The 23,608-nt window shown below is 44.9% G+C and overlaps 1 protein-coding gene across 1 annotated transcript in view; it reads left to right on the forward strand.

Annotated features, from left to right (window-relative positions):
- Positions 1-15,641, forward strand: part of hpse2 (heparanase 2) — a 346,454-nt gene extending 330,813 nt beyond the window's left edge. Inside the window, exon 11 of the mRNA XM_072239690.1 lies at positions 15,491-15,641. Coding sequence (XP_072095791.1) covers positions 15,491-15,641 — 151 coding nt within the window. The remainder of the gene's footprint in view (positions 1-15,490) is intronic.
- Positions 15,642-23,608: the final 7,967 nt, after the last annotated feature.

Here is a 23,608-nt window from a genome sequence, read left to right on the forward strand (position 1 = left end):
AGGAACTAGAAGTCTGGCCAACGACAAGAACAAAAGATAACTGCATGGGGATAGATTACACTGTAGACTGTGTGGAGATCTGTTTTGTGCTGATTTCCTTAGTCTCGCTATCAAAAGACATGAGTTTGTTTTCTTTTATTCTATTTTGTCACAGAGACAGTAGGCAGCTTTGTTTCAGTTGAAGGAATTGATAAGAGTCCCAAGACTTTCATCAGGGAATTCAGTCTGATAAGTGACGAGCATTGAAGCTGAAGGCTGTTGCTTCTCATCAGTGCCTGGTTTGTCTTTCTTCCACCATTGATGCGGTCATTTTTCCCCTTGGTGTAGTGTATCTGTCTTCATCCATAAAGCCTGATGGATGAATGAGAAACTATGGGTCAAGATGTGAAAATCAAATACTCTCCCTTTTCCAAACTGCAACCTAGTTAACCCAAGTTGAACAATGGGTGGCAAGCCCTGGTATTTGATACCCTCAGGCTGGGGTTAGAGGTCGTGGGTTAAGGATGAAAGGTGAATATCTAAGGGGAATCTGAGGGGGAATTCACTCAGAGGCTGGTGCGAGCATGGGACTAGCTGCCAGAGGAAGTAGGAGATATGGGATGCTGCAGTACCCAATGACTTTATGACATTTTGTGAGGGGGCAGAGTATTGAGCTGGGATCATCTAGACAGCTCTCTCAGGTAGCTTGCTGGTGTGCATTTAATACTGATATCACATGTTGCCATAGGAGCTGAACTTTCCGCAGGGTTTGACTTTGATACTTTGATGCAGCTGCACGGAGACAATGCTGGTCAATCCTCTGCCTCACGACACCAGAGAAATTGGTTTGATCCTGACCATGACCATTGTCTGTGGAGTTTTCTACAACAGTGTGCGTTTAATAGTTGGTTTATTATTGTCACATGTACTCTGGCAGGTGACACTAGAACTAGAGGGCATAGACTCAAGATTTGCGGGAGAAAATTTAGGATGGAGATGAGAAGGAACTGTTTTTCCCAGAGGGTGGTGAATCTGTGGAATTCTCTGTCCAATGAAGCACTGGCGGCTACCTCAGTAAATGTACTTAAGGCGAGGTTGGATAGATTTTTGCATAGTAGGGGAATTAAGGGTTATGGGGGAAAGGCAGGTAGGTGGAGATGAGTCCATGGTCAGATCAGCCATGATCTTATTGAATGGTGGAGCAGGCTCGACAGACCAGGTGGCCAACCCCTGCTCCTATTTCTTATGATACAGTGAAAAACTTTGTTGTGCATGCCATCCATACAGGGCATTTCATTGCATCAGTGCATTGAGGTAGTACAAGGGAAAATCCACAAGACAGTGCAGAATATAATGCTATAGCTACATAAGAAGTGTAGCACAGGTAGACAATAAGGTGCAAGGTAGATTATGAGGTCAAGACTCCACCTTATTGTACTGTTAGTTAGCCTTATAACAGTGGGGAAGCTATCCTTGAGCCTGGTGCTATGAGCTTTTAGGCTTTTGTATCTCCTGCCTGATAGGAGGGGGGAGAAGAGAGAACGTTCAGGGTGGGTGGGGGCTTTGATTATGCTGGTTGCTTTACAGATGCAGTGAGAGGTACAGACAAAATCATAGAGGGGAGGCTGGCTTCTGCGATGTACTGGGCTGTGCCCACAGCTCTCTGCAGTCTATTGCGGTCACGTGCAGAGCAGTTGATCGACTGAGCCATTATGGATCCAGACAGAATGTACTGATGAAAATTGGTGAGGGTGGATGGGGAAGAGAGGAGAGAGTGCCCAGTGTGGAAAGGATCTTGAATATGTTGGATGCTTTTCTGTGGAATTCATTGTCACAGATGGATGTGGAGGCTAATTTGGTGAGTATACTTAAAGCAGAAGTTGATAGGTTCTTGATTAGTCAGGACATCTAAGGTTACGAATGGAGAGAAGAATGGGATCGAGAAGGATAATAGATCAGCCAAGATGGAATGGCCAAGTGGTGTCAATACCTCCAGTTGAACTCTGTCTTTTTGTGTGTTTTCCCCCTAGCTGTCAGTCTGTGGGTTTTGTATTGCCATGTGCTCCTGTCCCTGCTCCTGCTCTACTCCGGCCCCTGTATTACTGAGTACTCTGTCTCATCTGTTTCTCATTATTACCTGTATTGCTGCCTCTTGTGTCTCATTGTGCTCCACCTATCATCTGCCTCTCTGTTTACTGCTCAGTGTATTTCAGTCCTGTGTTTGCACCTGTTTGTTGCCAGATTGTGCTAATGAATTTTCCTGAGCCTTTCCAGCATTTGTATCTCTAGTCTGTCTGAATATCGACTCTGCCTGTTTCCCGATTCTGGTTTTTGGATTTCTCTGGATGATTTGATCTCTGCCTGAGCTTTGTCGCTGACTTTGTTTGCATCTTGGGATTTGTTACTCAATGAATATCACTGTGTGCACAGTGCAGTACTGGGTCTGCAATTGGATCCCTGCTCCACTGCCCTGGCAGGTGGAGAGAAGTGGAATTCTATTGGGAAGCGTCTCTAGATGCTTCGGTTTTCCCCCACATCCCGAAGATATTCAGATTAGTTGGTTAATTAATGCATATAAAAGCACATTAACAATTCCTCACAGCTTAAGTTCACTTTAAACTGTTGGGCCTGTTCGTTAACATGCATGTGTGAGCCATTCTACTTGTCTGCTGCTGATTTGTGAGTTCAGTTGCTAGTTTGACGTAATGTTAGAACATTACAGCACCAGACAGGCCAGTTGGCCCACAGTTTTGTGCTAACCTCTTAACCTATTCTAAGATCAAACTGGTCCTTCCCTCCCACATAGCCCTTCTATCATCCACGTAACTATTCATGAGTCTCCTAAATGTCTTTAATATATCTGCTTCTACTGCCAGTGCATTCCACACTCCCGCCACTTGGTAGTTGGTGGAATAATGGCCCAGATTCCTGGAAGTGCTCACATAATCTTCAAGGGAAGTGGTGAGGTGGGAGAGAGGATTGTAGGATGCCTTGTAAGAAGAGCAAGCAGCCAGCAAGTTTCTTCGCAGGTGATTTCAGCATCCCACTAGGATAAACTGTGGCTAGGCGGTGGTAAACCTGTGTACGTCCACAGCCAGCCTGCGATGTTTATGTGTGTAAATCAGCCCAGCAATGCGAGGATGAGTTGCTCGGAGAAACAATGGAAGCAAAATGGATCGGAAGCAAGTTGCAGTTATGTCAATGTCAATTATATCAAGGGGTAGCATGGTTAGCAGAACATATTACAGCACCAGTGATCAGAATGGGGTTCATTTCCCATCACGGTCTGTAAGAAGTTTGCACATTCTCTCTGCTGAGCGTGTGACTTTCCTCTGAGTGCTCCAGTTCCCTCCCACATTCAGGGAGACCTCGGGATAGGTTTTGAGTAGTGAGTTGTAGGCGAGCTGTATTGGTGCTGGAAGCATGGAGACACTGGTGGGCTGCCCCCAGCACCCCCTCAGACTGTGCTGGTCATTGACACATTTCACTGTATGTTTCGATGTACATGTGAGAAATAAAGGTCATCTTTATCTTTAAACTCAAAAGTCAGAGTTGAGTTTATTGTCATGTGCACACAGGTGAAATGAAAGCCTGACTTGCAGAGGCATCACAGGCACATAGCGTCAGCTAATCAGAATTTACAAGAAAAGCATAAATTAAACATAACTTAGTCCCAAATTTCACAAGCAAACCCAGTAAAAACAAACAGCAAGTCAATTTTAGTGGAAAGCGATCAAAATCGATGTAGCATTGCTAAACTGGTGCGGTGATTAGGATTGTGCTGGTTGGTTGAAGATCCGAATGGATGAAGGGAAGTACTTTTCCTGAACCTGGTGGTGTGGGACTTTAGGCTTCAGTACCCCCTGCCCGATGAGAGCTGTAAGAAGACGGTACAGTCCAGATGGTGGGGATCTTTGATGATTGAGGTTGCCCTCATGGAGCTGTCTAAAGGATTTTGTGACCCTGTGGATTTCCTCCGGGCACTCTGGTTTCCTCCCATGTTCCGAAGCTGAATGGATTAGTGGATTAATCGGCCACGTGGGTGTAACTGGGCAACATGGCTCATTAGGCTGGAAAGGCCTGTTTACAGTGCTGAATCTCAATCAAAATAAAAAGATAGAGGCAGGAAAGCTGTCTCCACTTTGAAGTAAGACGAACCCAGGGAACATAGCCTCAAGATTTGGGGGAATAGGTTTAGGATGAAGATGAAGAGGAACTGATTTCCCAGAGAATAACTCTGTGGAATTCTCTGCCTGGGGAAACAGTAGAGGCTACCTCAATTAAGGCAGATTTTTGCTTGGCAGCGTAATTAAGGGTTATGGGGGAAATGGCAGGTGGGTGGGGCTGTGCTCTTCAACATTACAGCACTGGCTGGGTGTTGTACTGCATTGTCAGACTGTGGTTTTGGTTTTGATTTTGGATTTCCAGCATCTGCAGTTTTTATTTGATTTACACCAGACAAAAATTGAACAGAATTGATCTCATTTTGCTACAAACGTAGAAAGGGACAGGTTTATAGAGAATATACTTTTTCTTGCAAAGCTTAACTATTTTTAACAGTTATTCCTTCGAGCAATTAGAAGGTAAGAGCAGAATTTAATGTCTATGGTGGTGTATTAGTTATACGACTTGGCTGGCAGCCGAAGTCCCCAATCATAGATTAAGGGATGGGAGTTCAAATCCCACCAAGGTATCTTGACAATCTAAATTGAATCATTTCTGTTTATATTATCAGGGATTAACTAGTCAAGGCTTCAGTGGGCTGTCATGGGGGGTAATAGAGCTGTGCTGTAAAATTCTACAATTTCAAGGGATTAACTCTCTCTCCAGCTTGAGTCATGATCAAAGATGTCCAACTTCAGTTAACTCCTGTAGTTAAATAAGCCGCACAGTCTGATTTCAGTCTGAATTATGGCCAGACAACTGAGGACCAGAACTGAGCAAATAAAAACAAGAAAGGGAAAAATGTGACCCACAATTTATTCGTTGATTATCAATTTATAATTCTTGAAAATGTTTATGTACTGACTGGATTGGAACAAGCGTGTGGAAGAGGAGAGAGGGAATTCCATACTGAAGGACTTTCTCCCTCTTCCTTTCCAGTCCTGATAAAGGGTCTCAGCCTGCAACAGCCTCTGCATAGATGCTGCCTGACCTGCTGAGTTCACAGAGCTTCTCTAGCATTTTGAATCAGAATTAGGTTTAACATCACTGGCATATGTCATGAAAATGGTTGCACTAAATATATAAAACAAAATTAAATTAAACACGTAGTGCAAAAAGAGAGCAAAAGTAGTGAGGCAGGGTCCATTCAGAAATCTGATGGTGGAGGGGAAGAACCTGTCCCTAAAACATTTAGTGTGTGTGTCATGCTGGATTTCCAGCACAGAAATTCTTGTGTCCCGGAAAGTGCTCTGAAGTTTAATTTCATAGGGATTCCTCGCTCTGTCCAACCCTGGTTAACAGTTCTTCAGAAACTGCTCTGAAGTAGAATTTCATAAACGTTCCTCGCTCTGCGTATGTCTAGTTAATACTTCCACAGAAAGTGCTCTGGAGGTTAATTTTACAAACATCTTCCACTCCTTTTGAACCTGAGTATGCATAGCTCACTCCCACTCTCTCAGAGGTCAGCTGCCTCTGTACATGCCACCAGGCTCAAGGACAGCTTCTAATCTGTTGTTATAAGACCATTGAATATTTCCCCAGTACCATAAGATGGCGTCTTGGCCTCACAATCTACCTTGCACCTTAATGTCTACCTGCACTGCACAGGGTAACACATTACTCTACATTCAGACACTGTTTCACCTTGTACTATCTCAGTGTCCCTTTGTAACGAACTAACCTGTATGAACAGTATGCAAGACAAGCTTCTTTTCCCACTCTATCTTGGTACATGTGACAATAATTTACCTACTTACCGTATGTAAGATGATGAGAGGCATTGCTCGTGTGGATAGTCAGAGGCTTTTCCCAGGGCTGATATGGCTAGCACGAGAGGGTACAGTTTTAAGGTGCCTGGAAGTAGGTACAGAGGTGATGTCAGGGGTAAGTTTTTTATGCAGAGAATAGTGAGTGTGTAGAATGGGCTGCCAGTGATGGTGGTGGAGGCGGATATGATAACGTCTTTTAGGAGACTCCAGGACAGATGCATTGAGCTCAGAAAAATAAAGGGCTATGGATAACCCTAGATAATTTCTAAGGTAAAGACGTGTTCGGCACAGCTTTGTTTGTTTCTATGTTTACCACGTACAAGCTCACCCTCCCTCTCTGGAGCAGCCGCAATAACAAGGGTCAACTCAGAGGTATTGGAAGAAATCAGTGAGGAGCCTGGATTGTCTCCGCGATCATCCTGTCTGTTTAGCTTTGGTGTTTGGGACAGGCGCCATCTACTGGTCACACCTGGTTCCACAGCTGTCCTATCCAAGCTGCCACTTGAAACTTTCTGTACTGGAAAGCGTAGCACTTTTCCCACACACTTCTCATACCTCCTTACAACATAGAACGAGGCAATTTGGTCCTTTGAGACCATGCTGGCTCTCAGAGTAAACCCATCAACTTGCTCATCTCCCTGCTCTCCCTCACATGTCTGATGTCTGTCAAAGTCCCTCTGATCCTCCTGTCACCCACGTAACTTACAGTGGCCAACTATCCAAGAAGCTGGCATTGTGCTGAAATCAGGAAGGGGGCAAGCTAGCGGCTTTACTTGGTGAGGAGTTTGAGGAGATTTTTTACAGATGTACGGTGGAGAGCACGCTAACAGATTTCACCGCTCTCTGGTATGGAGTGTGCCACTGCCCAAGGTTGGAAAAAGCTGTAGAGGGCTGTAGACTCAGTCAGCTTCATCACAGGCACAACCCTCCCCACTGTCGAAGGCATCTTCAAAATACAATGCCTGGAAAAGACGACATCCACCTTGAAGGAGCCTCACCACACAGGACATGCCTTCTTCTCATTAATCCATCAGGGAGGTGGGACAGGAGCCGACAGACACACAGTCAATGTTTTAAGAACAGCTTTTTCTCCACTGCCACCAGATTTCTGAATGGTCCATGAACTCATTAACACTACCGCACTACTTCTGCTCTCTTCTTGCCCTATTTATGTGGACTATTTTCTAAATGGGGAGAAAATCTAAAAATCTGAGATGCAAAGGGACTTGGGAGTCCTTGTGCAGAACACCCTGAAGGTTAACTTGCAGGCCGAGTCGGTGGTGAGGAAGGCAAATACCATGTAGCATTCATTTCAAGAGGTCTAGAATACAGGAGCAAGAATGTGATGCTGAGGCTTTATAAGGCACTGATGAGGCCTCACCTTGAGTATTGTAAACAGCTTTGGGCCCTCCATCTTAGAAAAGATGTGCTGGCATTGGAGAGAGTCCAGAGGAGATTCACAAGGATGATTCCAGGAATGAAAGGGTTATCATATGAGGAACGTTTGATGGCTCTGGGTCTGTACTCGCTGGAATTCAGAAGGATGAGGGGGGATCTCATTGAAACCTTTCCAATGTTGAAAGGCCGAGACAGAGTAAATATAGAAAGGGTTGGACAGGGCACCAAAGGTTATGGGGTAAAGGCCTGGGACTAGGGCTGAGGAGGGGGAAAATGATCAGCCCTGATTGAATTGCAGAGCAGACTCGATGGGCCAGATGGCTTAATTCTGCTCCTATGTCTTATGGTCTTATTTATATATGTATGTATCTACATATATGTGCTCAATGGTGCTAGAAAGTTTGTGAACCCTGCAGACTTTTCTCTATTTCTGCATAAATATGTGGCCTAAAATGTGACCAGATCTTCATGTAAGTCCTAACACTAGATAAAGAGAACCCAATTAAATAAATAACACATGAAACATTATACTTGTTTGTTTATTTATTTATTGAGAAAAATGATCATTCCTGGCAACTATTGGTCAGTCCTGGCCATTGGCTTGGAGGAATTTTAGGTCAATCCTCCTTACAAAATTGCTTCAACTCTGGGATGTTGGTGGGCTTCCTTGCACAAACTGCTTGCTTCAGGTCCTTCCAAAATATTTCTTTAGGATTAAGGTCAGGTCTTTGACTTGGCCATTCCAAAACACAAATTTTCTTCTTTTTAAACCATTGTCTTGTTGCATTATCCAACTTCTATCAAGCCTCAGGTGATGGACTGCTACTCTGACATTCTCGGGTAAAATGTCTTGATAACATTTTGAATTGTTTCCTCAACTATTGCAAGCTGTCCAGGCCCCGAGGCAGCAAAGCAGCCCCAAACCATGTTGCTCCTTCCACCATGTTTCACAGTTGGGATGAGGTTTTTGTGTTGGTGTGCAGTGCCCTTTTCCCTCCAAACAAAGTGGTGTGCATTTCTGCCAAAAAGTTCAACTTTTGTCTCATCTGTCCACAGAACATTGTCTCAGAAGCATTGTGGAACGTCCAGGTGGTCTTTTGCAAACTTGAGACGTGCAGCAATATTTTTTTGGAGTGCAGTGGTTTCCTCCGTGAAACATGAACACCATTCTTGTTCAGTGTTTTTCTTATAGTGGACACAGGAACAGAGACTTTAGCAAGTTCCAGAGATTTCTGCAGGTCTTTTGCTGGGTTCTTTTTCACCTCCTTCAGCATTGCAAGTTGTGCTTTTGGTGTGATCTTTACAGGACGCCCACTCCTAGAGAGAGTAGCAACAGTACTGAGCTTCCTCCATTCGTAGACAATTTCTCTTACTGTGGACTTATGAACACTCAGGTCTTTAAAAATACTTGTTTAGCCTTTTCCAGCTTGATGCATCTCTACAATTCTTCTTCTAAGGTCCTCTAAAGTTGCTTTGATTGAGGCATGGTGCACATAAAGAGATCTTTTTAGAGAAGAGCAGGCTCTGTCAGTAACCTTTTTTATAGGCAGACCACCTCTACAACCCACACCTCCAATCCCATCTCATTGACTGGAACACCAACTTTTGTAGAAGGCATTACCCCAGAGGGTCACATACTTTTTCCAACAAATGCATGTAATATTGGATCATTTTTCTCAATAAATAAATGAACAAGTATGATATTTATGTGTGTCATTTATTTGATTGTGCTCTCTTTATCTAGTTTTAGGATTTATGTGATGATCTGGTCACATCTTAGGTCATACTTATGCAGAAATAGAGAAAATTCTACAGGGTTCACACACTTTCTAGCGTCAGTGTGTGTGTGTATCTATACACACACACACACACACACACATATACATACATCACATACACACAATGTATATATTTAATGTAAGTACATATATACTTGTATTTTATGGTATATTTTACAGTATGTATTGCCTGGTACTGCTGCTGCAAAACCACATATTTCACAAATATGTCAGTTCTAATAAACCTAATTCTGGAATCCGGGAGGAAGCCTAGGGGAGTACAGTCACATACTGAGTCTCAAAATCCCCCTGGTTACGTCCCAACTCTTTAAACATTATAAACGCTTTATGGGAAAATGCCACGGCTTTAGAGGCTACCTCCATCTTACATCAAGGAGCTGGAACTTGGGCATGAATACCAGAGAGTATTTAGTCAGAGATTTCAAAATTGGAATTTGATTAATTATCACTGACTTATATGACATAAAAGTTTACTTTGTGGTAGCAATACAGTCAAATACATAACATTACTACAAATTGCGAAAATAAAAGTGCAAAGTAAAGGAATAATGAGGATTCATGGGTCATGGACCTTTGAGAAATCTGATAGCAGAGGGAAGATACTGTTTCTGAATCAGTGAGTGTAGGTCTTCAGGCTCCTTTCCCTCCTCTCTGATGGTAGGAATGGGAAGAGGGCGTGTCCTAGATAGTGAGGGTCCTTAGTGATGGATGCTACTTTCTTGAGGTAAAAGCTCTTGAAGATATCCACGATGGTGGGGAGGCTTGTGCCTGTGATTGGGCTGGCTGTGTCTACAATCTTCTGCAGCCTCTTATGATCCTGAGCTTTGGAGTGCCCATATGAGACAGAAATGCGATCAGTCAGGATGCTGTCCACTGTAAGTCTTTGGGCACACCGGATCTCCTCAAACTCATCATGAAGCAGAGCTGCTGGTGTGTGCTTTCTGTGATTACATCAACGTGGGAGAGATCGTCCAACGTGCGAACGCCCAGTACTGAATATTGTCATTGTTCTTGCATCTACATTCCCATTAGACCTGTCATCCCCGTGTGGAAAAACATTCCCTCCAGGACACGTGTTACAAGAGCAAAGAACGACCAAAGAAAGAGCTGACAGAACAAAGAAAAACCAGTGGTGGTCATCTCGTACTGAGATCAGAGATAACAAAATTCCAATGATAACCTATAAAATAGCCAGATGTATCTAGTGTGACGCCTGCTACAGAAAACTATAACTTGAAAAATATACAAGCAACTGTACCATAATTACTGGAAAATTCACTCTTATTTAGGTGGTTATATAAAATACTAGCAAGCATTGGAAAGATATACTGCAAGAAAAATACCAGAAAAATAACAACTCTACAGCCTAATCCAACGGGCTAATATCAACTGAACATTCTCTCCTTGTCCTGTGAATGGTGATGTATGCATGTCCCAGGTTATATATTTACAGATTTTATAAATTACATATACCTAGTAGCCACTTTATTACAAGCCTCTTGCACCTAATAAAGTTGCCGCTGAGTTTGTGTTCATGGCCTTCTGCTGCTGTAGCCTATTCATTTCATGGTTTGATGTGTTGTGCATTCAGAGATGCTCTTCTACACACTACTGTTGCAACCTGTGGTTATTTGAGTTACAGTCGCCTTCCTGTCAGCTTGAACCGGTCTGACCATTCTCCTCTGACCTCTCTCATTAACAAGGTGTTTTCACCCACAGAACTGCCACTCGCGGGATGCTTTGTTCTGCTTTTCGCACCATTCTCTGTAAACGCTAGAGACTGTTGTGTGTAAAAATCCCAAGAGATCAGCTGTTTCTGAGATACTCAAACCTCCCATCTGGGCACCAACAATCATTCCATGGTCAAAGTCACTTAGATCACATTCTGATGTTTGCTCTGAATAACAACTGAACTTCTTGACCACATCTGCATGCTTTTATGTATGGAGTTGCTCCCACATGATTGGCTGGTTGGATATTTGCATTAATGAGCAGGTGTACAGGGGTACCTAATAAAGTGGCCACTGAGTGCATATAATAATAAAAAATAGGGACAATCAATTCTGGTCTTAACAACAGTGCCAACATTGTATGAATGTATTTAAGAAAAATTCTTGAGTGTCCGTAGCGATTTTCCTGTTAGGAATATGGAGGTTTAATTCCTCAAGCAGTAAAAAATTCCAAAGGGGAGAAGAGATTTGTGGAAAAGGAGCAGGTGGGTAGCAGCTATTTCAGTGGCAGTACAATATTGATGACTGGACACGAAAGCAAATCGTGTCAGTGTGGTAGCTCGAGAATTCAAGCTATAGTTCAATAAATTTAGAATTAAGGTAAAGCTCACTTCAGTAATCACAGAATGGTGACAACACAGAGGCCATTTGTTCCATCAATTCCATACTGGTCCCATGTAAGACCAATTCACCATCCTTTCCCCATAGCCCCGCAAATTCTCTTTACTACCATCAGAGAGAATGTACAGTACAGGAGTCTGAAGACACGCAATTATCATTTTAGGAACAGCTTCTTCCCCTCTGCCGTCAAATTCCTGAACAGACAACGAATACTCTCTCACTATATTAGCTCTCTTTTAGCACTACGTATTTAATTTACATGTAATGTGGTTTATGAAGGTTTCCATAAGAAGGTTTATGGAATGCTTGTTTTTAATTAGTCAAGGCATTGAGTTAAAAAGATAAGAGGATATGTTGCAGCTTTATAAAACTCTGGTTAGGCCACATCGGGAGTACTGCATACAGGTCTGGTCACCCCACTATAGGAAGGATGTTGAGGCTTTGGGGAGGGTGCAGAAGAGGTTTACCAGGATGCTGCCCGGTTTAGAGGGCATGTACTGTTACGAGAGGCTGGATAAACTTGGGCTGTTTTCTCTGGAGCAGCAGAGGCTGAAAGGAGATCTGATCGAGGTTCACAAGATGACGAGAGGCAGAGACAGGGTGTATCTGTTTCCCAGGGTTGAAATGTCCAACACCAGAGGGCATGCATTGAAGGTGAGAGGGGGTAGGTTCAAAGGAGATGTGAAGGGTAAGTTTTTTGACTCAGGGAGTGGTGGATGCCTGGAGTACACTGCCTGGTCTGGTGGTAGAGGCACTACAAAACCAATGTCAAATCCAATTCACTACTTTATCCGAAACGCCAAGCAACTGTATTTTCTTGACCAGCCTCCCATGTGGGACCTTGTCAAAGGCTTTGCAAAAGTCCATGTAGACAATATTCACTGCATTGTCTTCATTTACTTTCCTAGTAACTACATCGAAAAATACTATAATGGATTGTTTAGACATCACCTACCATGGACAAAGCCATCTTGACTACCCCTAATCGTTCCTGTCTATCCAAATACTTAAATATCTGGTCCCTTAAAATACCTTCTAATAATTTACACACTACTGATGTCAAATTTACCGATCTAGTTCCTGGTTTAAACAATAGAACAACATTAGCTATCCTCCAATACTCTGGTATCTCACCCGTGGCTAAACCTATTATAAATATCTCTGCTATGGCTCCTGTAATTTCTACACTTGTCTCCCACAAGGTCTGATGGAATGCCTTATCAGGCACTGGAGATTTTTCCATCATAATTTGCCTCAGAACAGCAAATGCCTCCTCCTCTGTAATCTGTACAGGGTCCATGAAGTTGATGCTACTTTACCTCACTTCTATAGACACTATGTCTGTCTCCTGAGTAAATACAGATGCAAAAAATCTATTTATGATCTCCCCCATCTGTTTCGGTTCCATGCATAGATGACCACTCTGATCTCCAAGGGGATCAATTTTGTCTCTTGCTATCCTTTTGCTCTTAATATATCTTTAGAATCTCTTGGGATTCTCCTTCACCTTGTCTGCTAGAGCATCCTCATGCCTTCTTTTTGTCCTCCTGATTTCCTTCTTAAGTGTTTGCTTGCATTTCTTATACTCAAGTACCTCATTTACTCCTTCCTGCCTATATCTGCTATGTCCTTACTGCTTTTTCTTAACCAGGACCTCAATACCTCTTGAAAACTGAGTTACATAAGCCTATTATCCCTGCTTTTTATTCTGACAGAAACATACAAACTCTGTACTCTCAAAATTTCACTTTTGGAGGCCTCCCACCTACCAAGTACACCTTTGCCTGAAAACAGCCTGTCCCAATCCACACTTGCCAGGTCCCTTCTGAAACAATCAAAATTGGTCTTTCTCCGATTTAGAGTCTTGACCCAAGGACCAGACCTATCTTTCTCCATAATTACTTTGAAACTAATGTCATTATGATCACTAGGTGTGAAGTGTTCCCCTGCATAAACGTTTGTTACCTGCCCTGCCTTATAGGAGATCCTGTACCGCACTCTTTCTAGTTGGGATTTCTATGTACTGATTTAGGAAACTTTCCTGAGCACACTTGGCAAACTCTTTCCCATCTATCCCTTATACAGTATGGGAGTCCCAGTCAATATGTGGAAATTAAAATCACCTACTATAACAACGTTTTGTTTCCTTCAACAGTCTGTAAACTCTCTACAAACTTGTTTCTCTAAACCCCACTGACTGTTGAGATTATTATAATCCCATTAACACGATCAGACCATTCTTATTCCTCAGTTCCGCCTTTAAAGCCTCACTAGACAAGCTCTTCAGTCTGTCCTGGCTGAGAACTGCTGTGATATTTTCCCTGACTAGTATCACCATCTCTTCCCCTTTAATCCTCCCGCTCCATCAAGTCTAAAACAACAGAATCCCATAACATTAAGTTGCCAGTCCTGGCCCTCCTGCAACCAAGTCTCACTAATGGCTACAATGTTGTAATTCCATGTGCCAATCTATGGCCTAAGCTCATTCCCCTTTCCTACAATATTTCTTGCTTTAAGTATACACGCTTCAGTACATTACTCCCACCATGCTAAACCTCCGGTTTCTGGCTTTGTGTGTAGTTTAACAACATCTTGCCTCACAACCATTCCATTATGTGTTCTGCCACTCTGGTTTCCATCCCCCTATAACTCTAGTTTAAACCCCAACATTCCCCCCCCCCAACCCCATTCAGCACTAGCAAACCTTCCTGCTAGGATATCAGTCCCCCTCCAGTGCAGTTGTAAACCGTCCCATCTGTACGGGTCCCACTTTGCCTGGAAGAGAGCCCAATGATCCAAAAATCTGAAGCCCTCTGTCCTGCACCGTGTTAAGCTGCATGATCTTCCTGTTTTTGGCCTCACTGGCACGTGACACTGTTAGCAGTCCTGGGGACCCAACCGTGGAGGTCCTGTCCTTTAACTTAACAACTAACTCCCACAACTCACTTTGCAGGACCTTGTCACCCGTCCTGCCATGTCAATGGTACCGATGTGGACCACGGCCTCTGGCTGTTACAGTCCCACATAAGAGTGCTGTGGATTGAATCTGAGATGTTCCTGACCCTGTCACTTGGGAGGCAACATACTATACGGAATTGTGTTCTCTTCCGCAGAATGTCTTATCTGTTCCCCTAAACATTAAATCTCCTATGACTACAGTTTGCCTCTTCTTCCTCCCCCCACCCCGACCTCACCTTCCCTTCTGAGCCACAGAGCCAAGCTCAGTGCCAGAGACCTGCCCGTTGTGGCTTTCCTCTGATAGATCATCACCCCCTCCCACCCCTACCAACAGTATCAAAAGCAGTATACTGTACCTGTTACAGAAAGGAACAGTCACAGGGTCAGTCTGCACTGTTGCCCATCCCTTTCCACACTCCTGATGCCCACCCAAGTTACCTGTGTTCTGCACCTTGGCTGTAAATATTTCCCTGCATGTCCTGACAATCTTCCCCTCGGCCTCCCAGCTCCATCCATCCAGCTCCAGCTCCAATTCCTTAGCACGGTCTGTAAGAACATTCAGCTGGATGCGCTTCTTGCAGGTGTAGTTGTCAGGGACACTGGAGGTCTCCTTACCTTACCACATCCCGCAAGAGGGACACTCCACTATCCTGCCTGGAGCCCCCATGCCTCTAACTGCACAATAAGAAGGAAAGAAACAAAGAAAAACTACCTACAGCCTCCGTCTCTCCTTGCCAAAGCCTCTATCAAAACCTGAACTCCCCACTCTAACGCTGGTCCACTCACACAAATTCTGCTCTGCTTAAAGATAACTTCCTTTTATTGGACCTTGGCAAGTGCCTAATTATGCACACTCTAATGTTTCCTCGTGATGTGTGACATGCAAGATGTCCCGATTGTATTCACTCGCTTCTTTTGAAATCTCTGTCTCGCTACGCTCACTCTGACATCTCCTGGTGATGTATGGTGCACAGAAAGATGGGGTTTAACGTTTTATGTTCTATGTTCTATCGCACGATAAGAAGAAGCACTTTGTGGCAACTAATGCCATTGTCTTGCTCCTTTTCTTCAGCTACAATTACCTGCGGGGATCGATCACCATTTATATCATCAACCTGCATAGATCGAGGAAGAAAATCAAGCTGGCCGGAGCATTGAGAGACAAGACTGTCCACCAATATCTCTTCCAGCCTTATGGAGATCAGGGGCTATTAGCCAAGTAGGTACAAGCTTGTTATCAACAGCTGAATACAGAGAAACATAGAAAATAGGTGCAGGAGTAGGCCATTCGGCCCTTCGAGCCTGCATCACCATTCAGTATGATCATGGCTGATCATCCAACTCAAAACCCTGTACCAGCCTTTCCCCCATACCCCCGATCCCTTTAGCCACAAGGGCCATATCTAACTCCCTCTTAAATATAGCCAATGAACTGGCCTCAACTGTTTCCTGTGGCAGAGAATTCCACAGATTCACCACTTTCTGTATGAAGAAGTTTTTCCTAATCTCGGTCCTAAAAGGCTTCCCCTTTATCCTCAAACTGTGACCCCTCGTTCTGGACTTCCCCAACATCGGGAACAATCTTCCTGCATCTAGCCTGTCCAATCCCTTTAGGATTTTATATGTTTCAATAAGATCCCCCCTCAATTTTCTAAATTCCAACGAGTATAAGCCTAGTCGATCCAGTCTTTCATCATATGAAAGTCCTGCCATCCCAGGAATTAACCTGGTGAACCTTCTTTGTACTCCCTCTATGGCAAGAATGTCTTTCCTCAGATTAGGGGACCAAAACAGCACACAATACTCCAGGTGTGGTCTCACCAAGGCCTTGTACAACTGCAGTAGTACCTTCCTGCTCCTGTACTCGAATCCTCTCGCTATAAATGCCAGCATACCATTCGCCTTTTTCACCGCCTGCTGTACCTGCATGCCCACTTTCAATGACTGGTGTATAATGACACCCAGGTTGCATTGCACCTCCCCTTTTCCTAATCGGCCACCATTCAGATAATAATCTGTTTTCCTATTTTTGCTACCAAAGTGGATAACCTCACATTTATTCACATTAAATTGCATCTGCCATGAAATTGCCCACTCACCTAACCTATCCAAGTCACCCTGCATCCTCTTAGCACCCTCCTCACAGCTAACACTGCCGCCCAGCTTCGTGTCATCCGCAAACTTGGAGATGCTGTATTTAATTCCCTCATCTAAGTCATTAATATATATTGTAAACAACTGGGGTCCCAGCACTGAGCCTTGCGGTACTCCACTAGTCACCGCCTGCCATTCTGAAAAGGTCCCGTTTATTCCCACTCTTTGCTTCCTGTCTGCCAACCAATTCTCTATCCACATCAATACCTTACCCCGAATACCGTGTGCTTTAAGTTTGCACACTAATCTCCTGTGTGGGACCTTGTCAAAAGCCTTTTGAAAATCCAAATATACCACTTCCACTGGTTCTCCCCTATCCACTCTACTAGTTACATCCTCAAAAAATTCTATGAGATTCGTCAGACATGATTTTCCTTTCACAAATCCATGCTGACTTTGTCCGATGATTTTACTGCTTTCCAAATGTGCTGTTATCACATCTTTGATAACTGACTCTAGCATTTTCCGCACCCGATGTCAGGCTAAACGGTCTATAATTCCCTGGTTTCTCTCTCCCTCCTTTTTTAAAAAGTGGGGTTACATTAGCCTCCCTCCAATCCTCAGGAACTAGTCCAGAATCTAAAGAATTTTGAAAAATTATCACTAATGCATCCACTATTTCTTGGGCTACTTCCTTAAGCACTCTGGGATGTGGACCGTCTGGCCCTGGGGATTTATCTGCCTTTAATCCCTTCAATTTACCTAGCACCACTTCCCTACTAACATGTATTTCCCTCAGTTCCTCCATCTCACTAGACCCTCGGTCCCCTACTATTTCGGGAAGATTATTTTTGTCCTCCTTAGTGAAGTCAGAACCAAAGTAGTTATTCAATTGGTCTGCCATGTCCTTGCTCCCCTTAATCAATTCACCCATTTCTGTCTGTAGGGGAGAATGCAATGTGGAATGAGCTGCCAGTGGAAGTGGTGAATCTGGGTTTGATTGCAACATTTAAGAGAAGTTTGGAAACGTACATGGATGAGAGGGGTATGGAGGGCCATAGCCCAGGTGCAGGTTCATGGGAGTAGGCAGAATAACAGTTCACCACAGATTAGATGGGCCAAAGGGCCCGTTTCTGTACTGTAGTGCTCTATGACTCTGTGACTTGAAGTGAGCAGAATGCACTAAATGCAGGCGAAGCAGACAAGTATGTCCAACAGGACAGGAAGCAGCTGCGTTGGCCATTCTCTGTGGAATGTTCCTGTCAACCAGTGCACTGACGGCTGCATCAGGACCTTCAGGATGTCTGAGTAAATGTGTGCTGAGATCTAATCCTCAGGTGGTTGACTGTTCTTGGGGCCTCTAATTCTTCGAGGAGGTTGTTAGGGGGTTCTTGGTGGTAATTGAGGGTGGGACAGATGGAGTTGGGGGCTGACAATTAAGTTTAATTGTTTCCTCTTGGCTCAGGCCACGTAAAAACCATTCTTCGCTTCGCTTCGCTGCCGGTCGATATTTGAAAACAACAAGCATAGAACAGAAACACTGCATTATACAAGCAAACTAAACCCAAGGTCATTATCCAATCCCTGTTCCTTCGTTAGAGAGTGGTGAGTGGTAATTATCACAGAGAAAGATTCAATTATGTCTTTTGCCCAGAGCAGGAACAAAGAATATTTGATAATGGAGTGGATACAAAGCATTTAGGAGCTCAATGATGCTTCCCTTTGGAGTAACCAGACAACTTATTTTTTTCAAAATCATGCTTCATACTTATGTAAGAACTGTCACAGAGTTATAGAGCAAAGAAACAAGCCATTCGGCCCAAATCATTCATACTTACCAAGTTACCTACTTTAATTATGCCTACATTTGGCCATAACACTCTAAACCTTTGCTATCCATATACTTGTTAAACTGGCTTCCAAACACTGTTATGTTCCAGGCAATGGATCTTACTGTAAGTATTGGAACTGACACTTCAGAGCCAGACTGGAGAGAAAGGTTTGCATTTCGATATCTTCTTTCACTACTTCAGGCTGTGCTAAAGACCTTGACTTTGAAATGTGTCATCATTGTTGTAATGTTATAAACCAAGCAGCAAGATCTCACAGACATGTCATCTGTTGAGATAATAGCTAAAGATATATTTTCCTTTTGTTACTGGTTGGTTCAACGGATAACCACTGAAGAGACACCACTCTTGAGTGGGTAGGTACGTGCTGTGCTTACTTGTCCTATGGGAGAAGGGGATGGAGTGGAGGTTGGATACTGTTGTCTGACCACTAGCTCAGTTCCTGGATTGACAATATCCTAGTATATTCCTGAAGAGCCATATCCATGCCTAAATAGGTCTCTCCACTGCATGAAGAAGGCAGGTCAATAGGTAAGTTTAATGCTAGAGAAATGTACACAATGTACATCCTGAAATTCTTTTTCTTCGCAAACATCCACGAAAACAGAGGAGTGCCCCAAAGAATGAATGACAGTTAAATGTTAGAACCCCAAATCCTCCCCCAACTCCCCGCTCCCATGCATAAGCAGCAGCAAAGCAAAGACCCCCCTCCCCAACAGCAAAATAGCATCGGCACCCTCCAATAAGCACTCAAGCATGCAGCAAAGCATCAATAAAGACACAGACTTGCAGTACCCCAAAGACTACTGGTTCACCCAGTATACAACTTACCACAGGCTCTCGCTCTCTCCCGAATAAGGGAAAAAGCTGTGTCCCCGTTTCACAGCAAGAGGGGAGACATAACAAAAAACCCATTGATTTATGGTGTTAAAAGTCTGTTGCATCGCTTTTTCTGAGCTCTGTGCCCAAAGAACTCGGGACCCTGGACACTCAGCCAGCAGCCAGATTGCTCCTTTCAATCTTCATTGTACTCCCCCGACACATCAGGCAGCCTTGAATCAGCCCGTCTCCATAGCCATGAAAATCCAGCACTCTTTAGGCATGCTGGGCTTCCAGGCTGCATCCCTGGCATATCGAAAAGCAGCCAGTCGAAAGGCCCTGAGAGCGGATCACATTCCTGCAAAGAACCCAAGTCAGCAGATGACTCCAGGTCAGGGTCTTCAAAAGAACCTTGAGAGGAAAAAAAAAGAGATATCAAAGATAGAAATAAAGCTGTTTCCAAAGATGCAAGCGAAGGAGTTGTCATTATGCTCCGTCCTCCTGCTAATCTCCACCTACACCAAGGCAGTTTGCACTTTCCTTCGTTTTAATCAGATGAGCTTTATTTGTCACATGTACATCGAAGCATTGAAACATACAGTAAAGTGTGTTGCTGCATCAACAACTAACACAGTCCGAGGATGTGCTGGGGGCAGCCACAAGTGTCGCAGTGATTCAGGCACCGCCATAGTACACCCGCAACCTGTTAGGCCTAAAGTCTTTAGAATTTGGGAGGAAACCAGAGCACTCAGGGGAAACACAAATGGTCACAGGGAGAATGTACATACAAGCTCCTTATGCACAGCAGCAGAATTGAATCCGAGTCACTGGTGTTGTAAAACATGAGGTTAACTGCTACACTGCCACGTCGCCCTTTGTGGTTGGCGTTGCAGTTGCAGGAAAAGTCCAGCGCAGGCAGACAAATAAAGTGCGAGGCCCACGGTGAAGTTGGTTCAGAGATCAAGAGACCATCGAATAAGTGACGCTGCCGAATGCAACATCGAAACAGCGAAATGTCGGTCTCCCCTCTTGTCTGTTGCAGGGGTGACCCCACTCTCCCTCATTAGAGACAGAGCCTGGAAGAGATGCTGAAGTGTTAAGGTTGACAGTAGATCTTGGTCTCTAGGGAGGCTTTCCAATCGATTGCATGGTGGATGGTGGGGAGGGTTCATTCGGGGTTGGGGTAGGGGAAGGGTTGATGTTTTTACTGGAGCAAGTGGGGATGGCGTAGGGGGAACGGTTGATGTTTTACTGGAGCAAGTGGGGATGGGTTAGGGGGAACGGTTGATGTTTTTGCTGGAGCAAGTGGGGATGGGGTAGGGGAAAGGGTTGATGTTTTACTGCAGCAAGTGGGGATGGGGTAGGGGAAGGGCTGAAATTTTTACTGGAGCAAGTGGGGATGGGTTAGAGGAAGGGTTGATGTTTTTACTGGAGCAAGTGGGGATGGGGTAGGGGTAGGGTTGATGTTTTTACTGCAGCAGTGGGGATGGGGTAGGGGAAGGGCTGATATTTTTATTGGAGCAAGTGGGGATGGGTTAGAGGAAGTCTTGATGTTTTTGCTGGAGCAAGTGGGGATCCGGTAGGGGAAGGGTTGATGTTTTTACTGCAGCAAGTGGGGATGGGGTAGGGCGAGCTGTTGATGCTTTTACTGGAGAAAGTGGGGATGGGGTTAGGGGGAAGGGTAGATGTTTTTACTGCAGCAAGTGGGGATGGCGTAGGGGGAAGTGTTGATGTTTTTAGTGGAGCAAGTGGGGATAGGGTCGGGGAAGGTTTGATGTTTTTGCTGGAGGAAATGGGGATGGGGTAGGGGGAAGTGTTGATGTTTTTACTGGAGCAAGTGGGGATGGGGGTAGGGGAAGGGTTGATGTTTTTGTGGGAGCAAGTGGGGATGGGGTAGGGGAAGGGTTGATCATTTTACTGGAGCAAGTGGGGATGGGGTCGGGGAAGTGTTGATGTTTTTACTGCAGCAAGTGGTGATGGGTTAGGGGAAGGGTTGATGTTTTCACTGGAGAAATTTGAGGTTGGGGTAGTGGAAATGTTAATGTTTTTACTGGAGCAAGTACAGATGGGGTAGGGGGAAGTGTTGATGTATTTACTGGAGCAAGTGGGGATGGGGGTAGGGGGAAGTGTTGATGTTTTTACTGGAGCAAGTGGGGATGGGGTAGGGGGAAGTGTTGCTGTTTTTACTGGAGCAAGTGGGGATGGGGTAGGGGAAGGGTTGATGTTGTTACTGGAGCAAGTGGGGATGGGGTAGGGGGAAGTGTTGCTGTTTTTACTGGAGCAAGTGGGGATGGGGTAGGGGAAAGGGTTGATGTTTTTACTACAGCAGTGGGGATGGGGTAGGGGAAGTGTTGATGTTTTTACCGCAGCAAGTGGGGATGGGGTAGGGGAAGGGTTGATGTTTTTACTGGAGCAAGTGGTGATGGGGGTAGGGGGAAGGGTTGATGTTTTTACTGGAGCAAGTGGGGATGGGGGTAGGGGGAAGGGTTGATGTTTTCACTGGAGCAATTTGAGGTTGGGGTAGTGGAAATGTTAATGTTTTTACTGGAGCAAGTGCAGATGGGGTAGGGGGAAGTGTTGATGCATTTACTGGAGCAAGTGGGGATGGGTTAGGGGAAGGGTTGATGTTTTTGCTGGAGCAAGTGGCGATGGGGTAGGGGAAGGGTTGATGTTTTTACTGCAGCAGTGGGGATGGGGTAGGGGAAGGGTTGATGTTTTGACTGGAGCAAGTGGAGATGGGGTAGGGGAAGGTTTGATGTTTTTGCTGGAGCATGTGGGGATGGGGGTAGGGGAAGGGTTGATGTTTTTACTGGTGCAAGTGGAGATGGGGTAGGGGAAGGGTTGATGTTTTTGCTGGAGCATGTGGGGATGGGGGTAGGGGAAGGGTTGATAATTTTACTGGAGCAAGTGGGGATGGGGTAGGGGAAGTGTTGATGCTTTTAATAGAGAAAGTGGGGATGGGGTTAGGGGGAAGAGTAGATGTTTTTACTGCAGCAAGTGGGGATGGGGTAGGGGAAGTGTTGATGTTTTTAGTGGAGCAAGTGGGGATAGGGTCGGGGAAGGTTTGATGTTTTTGCTGGAGGAAATGGGGATGGGGTAGGGGGAAGTGTTGATGTTTTTACTGGAGCAAGTGGGGATGGGGTCGGGGAAGGTTTGATGTTTTTGCTGGAGGAAATGGGGATGGGGTAGGGGGAAGTGTTGATGTTTTTACTGGAGCAAGTGGGGATGGGGTTAGGGGGAAGAGTAGATGTTTTTACTGCAGCAAGTGGGGATGGGGTAGGGGAAGTGTTGATGTTTTTAGTGGAGCAAGTGGGGATAGGGTCGGGGAAGGTTTGATGTTTTTGCTGGAAGAAATGGGGATGGGGTAGGGGGAAGTGTTGATGTTTTTACTGGAGCAAGTGGGGATGGGGTTAGGGGAAGGGTTGATGTTTTTGCGGGAGCAAGTGGGGATGGGGTAGGGGGAAGGGTTGATCATTTTACTGGAGCAAGTGGGGATGGGGTAGCGGGGAAGGGTAGATGTTTTTACTGCAGCAAGTGGTGATGGGTTAGGGGAAGGGTTGATGTTTTTACTGAGCAAGTGGGGATGAGGTAGGGGGAAGGGTTGATGTTTTCACTGGAGCAATTTGGGGTTGGGATAGTGGAAATGTTAATGTTTTTACTGGAGCAAGTGCAGATGGGGTAGGGGGAAGTGTTGATGTTTTTACTGGAGCAAGTGGGGATGGGGTAGGGGGAAGTGTTGCTGTTTTTACTGGAGCAAGTGGGGATGGGGTTAGGGGAAGGGTTGATGTTTTTGCGGGAGCAAGTGGGGATGGGGTAGGGGAAGTGTTGCTGTTTTTACTGGAGCAAGTGGGGATGGGGTAGGGGTAGGCTTGATGTTTTTACTGCAGCAAGTGGGGATGGGGTAGGGGAAGGGTTGATGTTTTTGCTGGAGCAAGTGGCGATGGGGTAGGGGTAGGGTTGATGTTTTTACTGCAGCAAGTGGGGATGGGGTAGGAGAACGGTTGATGTTTTTACTGCAGCAAGTGGGGATGGGGTAGGGGAAGGGTTGATGATTTGCTGGAGCAAGTGGGGATGAGGTAGGGGGAAGTGTTGATGCTTTTACTGGAGAAAGTGGGGATGGGGTTAGGGGGAAGAGTAGATGTTTTTACTGCAGCAAGTGGGGATGGGGTAGGGGAAGTGTTGATGTTTTTAGTGGAGCAAGTGGGGATAGGGTCGGGGAAGGTTTGATGTTTTTGCTGGAGGAAAAGGGGATTTTGGTAGGGTGAAGTGTTGATGTTTTTACTGGAGCAAGTGGGGATGGAGGTATGGGAAGGGTTGATGTTTTTGCGGGAGTAAGTGGGGATGGGGTAGGGGGAAGGGTTGATGTTTTTACTGGAGCAAGTGCGGATGGGGTAGGGGGAAGGGTTGATGTTTTCACTGGAGCAATT

The sequence above is a fragment of the Mobula birostris genome, chromosome 21 (genome assembly GCF_030028105.1).
Source record: "Mobula birostris isolate sMobBir1 chromosome 21, sMobBir1.hap1, whole genome shotgun sequence".
NCBI classification, from domain to species: Eukaryota; Metazoa; Chordata; class Chondrichthyes; order Myliobatiformes; family Myliobatidae; genus Mobula; species Mobula birostris.